Below are 8,586 nucleotides of genomic sequence, written 5' to 3'. Positions count from 1 at the left end.
GTAAAAAAAATTCATATAGGTGTAAGTAAAATATTCACGCATAACTGAATACAGAAAATGCATAAGAAATAAACTGAGATCACATAACAAACTATTCATATAGGTGGATGTAAAACATTAATATACCTCTATTTAAAACCTTAGTATAGAAACTATATAAAGTTCTTGAATTGCGATAATATGGGAAAGACATACAATAAACATTTGCAATAATATGAACGAGATCATAAAGAGCTTAATGTAATTGGAAATATATTCAAGTACGTACTCAATAAATAATTAAACACAATTATGCAAAACAAAATAATCATAAAATTTGTTACAGTTATATTTAAAAAATTCTTACAAGAGTGAACACAGAAAATGCATACAAAATAAACTAAGATCATAAGAAAATATTCATACGCTATACGTAAAATATTCATGAAAAACCATACAGAGTACGAATAAATTCTTGAACTGTTATCATGAAATTAAAAGTAGGCTTAGAAAATCCAATCTCTGTACGAATAAATTCATAACGTATAATTTATATTAGGGTATGAATTTTTCATATTATTAATGAATCAAAACCCAATCTCTGTACGAATAAATTCATGAACTGATATCATGAGCTTAAAAGCAGGAAATATTCATATCGTATAAGTAAAATATTCATATAAAACAGTGAAAAAATTCGTGAATTGAGTAAGTATGCAAGGATCATGAAGATCTAAGTGTAGCTGCAAATGTATTCAAGTTCATACTCCAACTAAAACAAATGTGTTCCTTGTAGATGGCTTCCAACATCTCTTTTTTTTCTTCGGCTGTGCGTCAGACATCTCATCATGTGTGCCGAGATTAATCCCTTCTCTGGCACACACGAGGTGGCGATATATAATTTGACCATATTTCCCCTTCTTAGAGGACCCTCTACGAACATCGAATCCAGACGAATATTCGTATTTCTTATAAAACTGAAATGCATTTTCTTCAGACTTGAAGACTTGACTAACAAACGGCTTCACATATTCATCACAAACTGGTATATATAAGTGGTCACCATTTTGAACGCCTTCATTGTTCAAAAAATAACAACATTAGCAAACAAAACAGATAAAAAATTGATGAATGAAACATAAATCATGGTATGAATATTTAGATAATTAGATGTGAACACTGAACATCCTAAACAATTCATTAATAATATGAAAATATGTATTACTGCATGAATAAATAAGTGTAAATACATGAACCTAATTTGTTATACGAATCATCCATGCAACAAAATATTAGTAAATGACTCAAACTACAATTTATATTAGAGTATGAATTTTTCATATTGTTAATGAAACAAAACTCAATCTTTGTACGAATAAATTGATGAACTGATATCATGAACTTAAAAGCATGCAATATTAATAAGAAATTAAACAAGAAAATACTCTACCGAATCGTATTAGTAATTACTACTTGTGAATGAAATAACCATTTATTTTAGGTTTCGATTCTTCAGAGAAGTATAATAGTATATATAACTATACAACTGCAGTTCTTCATTATCGGTATAGCATCTATGAAATAATAATTAAAAAAAAACATCTATGAATATTTCGCTTATACCTGGATTGTCGATAAGAACTGATATCGCGAAGTGTGTGAAAACCCTCGATTTTCTGTTTCCGTTGGCAGACATCTCGGTTTTAGAATCTGATAGCATATGTGCGAAAATTATGGATTAATGAATATATGGAGAAAATATGGATGAATTATGATATGGAAACATGGTCCCCTATATTGTGGAAAGATATTAATTAAGGAAATTGTAATTACATCTTTAACCTTCTAATAAATCTCGATTTATGCCATTCAGATTTTTCAAATCAAAATCTAACCGTCCATATAAATTTAATCAAGCGTTGAGATTGAGTCTTATTTTATAGGATAAGATAGAGTCTTATTTTAGCGCAACCCTATATATATATATATTATGTGGAGGGCTACAGTGAAAACACATCTTAAAATATAAATATAAACGTTTTTTAATGTACGAATTTTATCCAACATGGTTACGAATTCATCCAACATGGTTACGAATTGTGAAAAATAAATTTTTGCTACCTTTGGGATTCGAACCCAGGACCACGAATTCATCCAACAGGGTTACGAATCAACCGTAGATCTTGATGATCTAAGGGCTGAAAATCATTTATATTTTATACACTTAAGAGTGTTTTTATTATAGCCCTCCCCTATTATATACACTACAAAAAAAGCGCTGATTACCGACGGCTAAATGCCGTCGGTAAAAAAAGACGGCCGCCGGTAAATAGTGTTACCGGCGGCGATAACGGCGGCAATCTCCCGCCGCTAAATGGTTCGTCGGCAACGACAATAACGGCGGCGAACATCCGCCGTCGGCAGTTAACGGCGGCGATGCCGCCGGAATTGTCGTCGTTAAACGGCGGAGAATAGCCGGAGAAATAGCGGCGGCAGACACCGCCGCTAGTTACCGAGGGCTATTTTGCCGTCGGTAGAGAGCCACCGGAGTCCGGCTGACCCTGCCGGAAAACTACCGACGGCGAGTACCGCCGCTAACTAGCGGCGGCGAATCGCCGTCGGTAAAAAACTGCCGCCGGCCGGTGGGTCACGCCGGAGGATGGCCGGGTATTTACCGAGGGGAAATTGTCGTCGGTAACTACCGACGGCGTTTTGCCCACGGTAATGTTTTTTATTTTATTTTTTTATTTGATTTATTTATTTATTTATTTATTTATTTTATTGTATATTGTATATCCACAATTTATTTCCGTATTTATACGGTATTGCATACTTTAAACGAACTTCCCAGTCGGCGACCCGACTTCCCAGTGGGTCACCCATCTTGCTTGTGCTATGTGTCAAGCACGCTTAACTTTGAAATTCTTTTCGAGTGATCACCAGTACAGAACACTCGTATTATTGATATATCTACATCTATTAATTCATTTAAATGCTATATACTCACTCATATAATTATAATCTTTGAATATGTGGAGATAATACCTTAAATATGTTGTTAATTAGTGAGCGAGTTCGTTTCGGTCCTTATTTTTATCGTCGGTAAAATATTTAATTAATATTTAATAATTAATTAATTAATTAATTAATTAATTAATTAATTTTTTTTTTTTTTTTACATTAATACACCAAAAGTGTTTTAATTTGGTTATTATAATGTGATTTGAATTTATTTGTTTATGTTAAATGCAATCATCATCATCATTGCCATAAATATATAAAACATTTATAGTTTTAATAATTAAAGCACTTGAAATATATAGTTCAATAAAACATAAATTTGAAAAGAAAGTGCAAATGTAATTTTGTTTGAAAACATAAACATAAGTCTAAGCATCATCATCATCATCATCATCGGCATCAGGGTGTGGAGGTGGCGGGGCATTATACATCCTCATAAACGCCTCCAATTGAGCCACGCGGTCCTGCATCTGTTGGCGTTCTGCTTGCTCTGCCGCCATGCGCTCCTCTATCTGTTGGCGTTGTGCTTGCTCTGCCGCCAATCGCTCCTCCAGCGTGGAGATCCGTGTCTCATAAAGCTGCTGAGACACCGCAGAAGTGCCCGTGCTGCGGATAGACCCCCTACTAGCCTGACTCTGCCCGGCACTCCCGACGCCGTAGATCCGTGACCTATCAATTTGCACCACCTCCAAATACACCTCGTCTAGCCGCTCCTGTCGTCCTGTGGCAGCGGCCAGTCGATGAACCTCGGCCTAATACATACATAACAATGCATAATTGTTAGAAAATAAATACATTCACTAAATATTTGAATAAACTTAAACACTTACGTCAATTCTAGCATCTCTCTCCGACGTATAACTTCCGTCGGCGTACGTGTGGAGGCGGAGGAAGGTGGCATAGTTCGGTGCATCCTGGGGAGTACCAGGATCCAAGCTCTGTATATGCATTTATATAAGATAAATAAGTTATATTAGTCAATATATTAATTTAATTTATATACTTAATTATTTGTTAATTACATACCATATACTGCTGCAGGATACGAGTCGACTGGGACCCGCCCACGTGCCTACTGATCCCTGTACCCTCCCCATCGGGCTCGGACATCCGGTTGGCACGAGCTCGAGTTGAAACAGCCTCAACCTCGGGCTGATGCCAGTAATCCCGGAGTCCAGTCCAGAAATCGGGAGTCATCCAGACGGGCCTAGACATCTCTCTCCCTTGGCTGATACACTGCTTGAGAGTTGACTTGTAGTCGCTCATCATGTCGGAGTACCTTTTGCGGGCTTTTGTCTCCCACATGATCCTCACGTCATGCTCATCCTCGGGCTTCCACGTAAACTCTTTCTGTTGAAAGAAAGAGAATTAATTTAATATCAAACATTTTAACAATTTAATATGATATATTTATATGTATTATAAATTTAATTGTACCTGTAATTCATCAAAAAATTTATCCTTCATCGCCGGGGGCGTCAACTTCCATGTGTACCCGCCTGTGTTTTCAAACATCTTAAATGTGCACGTGCAAGCTTTGGACAGGCCAGTGGGCTCCAACAAAACACTGTGTACAAGTAATTTTGTCACTTAATCATGGTGTACGAGAAACAGTAATTTTAACTAATGTACTTACCCAGTCTCAGGATGCCTCTGAAATACCGTCCTCCCATCAGGTGCCTTAACCTCTCTCTCTCTGATAGCGGCAGCTGTAGGGCCCCTAGGCCTTCTAGCCCGTGAACTACTAGAAGCATTGGGAGTCTCGGGAGTCCCAGAAATATGCGTCCCAGACCCATCAGATGTATCTGCTGTAGCTTCTGGCGCATTAACGCCAGATTGCCTCCCAAATCCCAACAAACCTCGAGAGGTAGACATGATGCCTGTTGCATACAATTAAATTAACAAACGCTTTCACGAAACGTAACATTAACAGTAACTAACAAACATAAACATAAACATAACAAATTTGCAATCAAATTCAACCAAAATGTGCATTTACATTTATTCATAAGCATCACTACTATCATCATCACTATCGTTAGATGTCAACGGGGAATCATCGTCTTCTGCTTCATCGTCATCTTCAATCTCAACGACTCCACCGAGGGGATGAAGGAGAAGTGGTTGTTCAATGCCTACACTTGTGTGAGTAGGCATAATAGTAACCACTTCTTCTTGAAATGGTTGATCTAATGTTGATGTAGATGCTGCAGTAGACACTTCAACCTTAGATCTTGCGTTGACTTTGCATGCTGACCACCAATTTTTCTTTGATTGGTTCGTACTGGGATAGGGACAGTAAAACACTTGAACTACTTGACTCGCCAAAACAAAGGGATCATACTTCCTATATCTTCGTGTGTGGTTCAGTGAAACTAACTTGAAGTCTGTATCAATAGAAGTTCCCTGAGCCGACAAGTCAAACCATTCACAGTTGAACAAGACTGTCTGCTTAATTGGATACCCCGGATACTCCAGCACGCAAACCTCTTGCAGACGCCCATAAAAGTCTAGCACATCTCTATCACTACCATAGACCGAACCTTTTATGCAAACGCCACTGTTCACAGTCGCACTCTCTCTATCATGATCAGTTGTGTGAAACCTGTAGCCATTCACGAAATAGCCGGAGTATGTTTCAATCTCCCTTAATGGTCCAGCTGCAAGCGACCTAATATAAGGGTTCAACTCGTCGTTACAAGGACGACAAACCTGTTTCACACAAATATCATTTAAGTTTGCTAGCCAATTTTAGAGTAAGTAAATGTATATTTAACATAAATTTATCGTCTCTTACGTAATGGTTAAACCACAGAATAAACTCGTTGTGAAACGCGACTTCAAACTCTGCATCAGTCATGTAAGGATTTGCATATCGTTTTTCCTCCTTGAAGATCCTTGGATACAAAGAATCAAATAAATATGTTAACACCTATATATGATGAACACTTCTTATACGTAAATTGAACGAGAATACTCACTTGCTATATGTCTCTGCAACCTCTGCACAATTGCTCAAAATATACATGTGTGCAGCATGCCATTCGCGCTCATCCATGTATCTCTTCGTCCCTCGGCCAAGTGAACGCCCAATAGGTTTGAATATGGCGAGACAAAGAGGATCATCATTTTCAGCAACGGGCATCTCAATATTGCGAGGCAAAGTTGTCCACTTTGTAGATATTTGATCTTCAAAGTAAAACGAAGAGAAGGTTGACATTTCTGCATGTAAGTATGCATTGGCGATGGACGCCTCAACCTTGGCTTTGTTCTTTATATGATTTTTTAATGTCCTCAAATATCTTTCAAAAGGATACATCCACCGATATTGCACTGGACCAGCCAATCGTGCCTCATCTGCCAAATGAACTGGTAGGTGCTCCATTGAATCAAATAAACTAGGCGGGAAGATACGCTCAAGTTTGCAAAGAGTAACAGCTATCTTCTCACTCAGTATTCTCATGTCATATATGGCCACGTTGCGGGATGTTAATTCTCTGAAGAAGAAACTTAACTCTGTAATTGCCTCCCAAACATTCTTAGGAAGAAGTTCTTTAAATGCAACAGGCAGAAGGATTTGCATGAACACGTGACAGTCGTGACTTTTCATGTTGTGCATCTTCAGGGCGTTCATGTCAACGCATCTACTAATATTTGACACGTACCCATCGGGAAACTTAAGACTCTTGATCCATTGGAGTAAGATCTTCTTCTCTTCCCTGTCAAGCGTATAACATGCTTTCGGATACCCTCGAGTTCCATCCACTTTCTTCAACTCTTTCCGCTTGCAGAAGGTGTTCAATTCTTCTCTAGATTTTTCTGTATCTTTTGTCTTCCCCTTCACATTCAGGACAGTATTAAACACGTTATCAAACACATTTTTCTCAATGTGCATAACATCCAGATTATGTCGAATCAAAAGATATCTCCAATAGGGTAGATCCCAAAATATGCTTTTCTTTTTCCACCCTACATCTTGATATTTGGCGAGTTGAGCGTTCCTGCCATCGAAGTCTTCGGTAACCTTCACGAAGCCTAACCCCTCGATTTGATTCAAGATTTGTATTCCTGATCTTTGTTCTGGTGGACCAACATTGCATGTCTTATTCATCAAGAATGAAGTTTTGTTTCTCCTAAACACATGGTTAGGAGGTAAGAACTTCCGATGATTATCAAACCACGATTGTTTTCCACTCATCGGCAAAGTGAATGCTTCTGTATTCTCCATGCAATGTGGACATGCCAATTTCCCAGCTGTACCCCACCCAGACAACATAGCGTACGCTGGAAAATCACTGATAGTCCATATCAGAGCTGCTCGCATCTGGAAATTTTGCTTCAACGATATGTCGTAAGTGTTCACACCAACCTCCCACAGAGATTTTAACTCGTGTATCAATGGCTGTAAGAATACGTCCAACTTCATCTTTGGGTTTGATGGGCCAGGCACGAGGACTGTGAGGAACATGAATTGTTCTTTCATGCACAACCACGGAGGCAGGTTATACGGCGTGACAATAACTGGCCAAGAAGAATATTGACGCCCTGATTGTGCAAATGGGGCAAAACCATCTGTAGAGAGGCCCAACCTCACATTTCTAATCTCATCGGCGAATCCAGGAAAGACTGAATTCAAATGTTTCCATGCCGGAGAGTCGGCCGGGTGGCGCATTATCCCATCGTCTGTGGAGGTCGCATGCCACCGCATATGTTCAGCAGTTGCAGGAGATGCAAACAATCTCTGCAATCGGGGCGTCAAGGGAAAATAGTGCATCTGTTTAGCGGGCACTTGTTTCTTTCTGCGACTCCCAGATGCACGCAAGCTGTCCTTATATCGTGATTGGTCACAGAACATACAACTATGTAGCTCACTAGTTTCCCCCCAATACAACATGCAGTTATTAACACAGCAATCGATCTTCTCTACTGGCAAACCCAAACCACGTAGATTTCTTTTCGTACTATAGAAGTCTTCTGGACAGTTGTTACCCTCTGGTAAAGCAGCTTTCATCATCGAAGACATCTGATTGTAAGTCCTCTCTGACATGTGGCTTTCAGTCTTTATGCTCATGAATTGAGTCATCCAACTTAATTGTGAGTACGTGTCACATCCTGCGTACAATGGAGTATCCGCTGCATCCAACATATTATAAATCTGTTGAGCGTCATTATTGGGCGGCTGCTCCAGATTTGGAGGATCTTGATAATTACTAGGTCCAGCATGGTCATGCACCATCCTTTCGTAGTTATTATATAATCCATCATCCTCATTCATTATAGCATGTTCTCTCGGCATAGACAGCGGTGCTTCCCCGTGACAAACCCAAACTTTGTAATTCAGGACAAATCCACGCCTACTAACATGTTCTCTGACCGTAGGTACATCTAAATACGCTTGATTCTTGCACTTCTTACACGGGCACCTAATGTTACCTTGTCCATCTGTGTACGCCGTTTGATTGAACGCCCACTTAAGGAAAAACTCAAGCCCCGTTTCAAATGCGGTACGATCATTGTATCTCGCGTACATCCACGTACGATTATCACTCATTCTTGCAAATTCTAATTGAAAAAAACAAATAAAAC

General features: G+C 38.9%; 3 protein-coding genes across 3 annotated transcripts; all 3 read right to left on the bottom strand.

Moving 5' to 3' along the window:
* Positions 1-593: 593 nt before the first annotated feature.
* Positions 594-1,923, bottom strand: LOC131003245 (putative protein FAR1-RELATED SEQUENCE 10). Its single transcript, XM_057929735.1, has 2 exons — positions 1,603-1,923; positions 594-1,054 (listed from the first exon to the last, which is right to left on the bottom strand). The coding sequence occupies exons 1-2, from the start codon at positions 1,697-1,699 to the stop codon at positions 741-743; spliced, it is 411 nt and encodes a 136-aa protein (XP_057785718.1). The 5' UTR covers positions 1,700-1,923; the 3' UTR covers positions 594-740.
* A 1,374-nt stretch (positions 1,924-3,297) lies between these two features.
* Positions 3,298-4,180, bottom strand: LOC131003244 (uncharacterized). Its single transcript, XM_057929733.1, has 3 exons — positions 4,027-4,180; positions 3,831-3,938; positions 3,298-3,752 (listed from the first exon to the last, which is right to left on the bottom strand). Exons 1-3 carry the CDS (start codon positions 4,108-4,110, stop codon positions 3,369-3,371), a joined length of 576 nt encoding a protein of 191 aa, XP_057785716.1. The 5' UTR covers positions 4,111-4,180; the 3' UTR covers positions 3,298-3,368.
* A 34-nt stretch (positions 4,181-4,214) lies between these two features.
* LOC131003243 (uncharacterized) lies at positions 4,215-8,213 on the bottom strand. Its single transcript, XM_057929732.1, has 6 exons — positions 5,982-8,213; positions 5,798-5,897; positions 5,000-5,712; positions 4,637-4,880; positions 4,438-4,567; positions 4,215-4,350 (listed from the first exon to the last, which is right to left on the bottom strand). The coding sequence occupies exons 1-3, from the start codon at positions 8,144-8,146 to the stop codon at positions 5,002-5,004; spliced, it is 2,976 nt and encodes a 991-aa protein (XP_057785715.1). The 5' UTR covers positions 8,147-8,213; the 3' UTR covers positions 4,215-4,350; positions 4,438-4,567; positions 4,637-4,880; positions 5,000-5,001.
* Positions 8,214-8,586: the final 373 nt, after the last annotated feature.

This window comes from Salvia miltiorrhiza, unplaced genomic scaffold (assembly GCF_028751815.1).
Source record: "Salvia miltiorrhiza cultivar Shanhuang (shh) unplaced genomic scaffold, IMPLAD_Smil_shh original_scaffold_180_2, whole genome shotgun sequence".
Classification (NCBI taxonomy): domain Eukaryota; kingdom Viridiplantae; phylum Streptophyta; class Magnoliopsida; order Lamiales; family Lamiaceae; genus Salvia; species Salvia miltiorrhiza.
The sequence above is the reverse complement of the archived record's forward strand: the minus strand, read 5'-3'. Positions and strand labels throughout refer to the sequence as shown.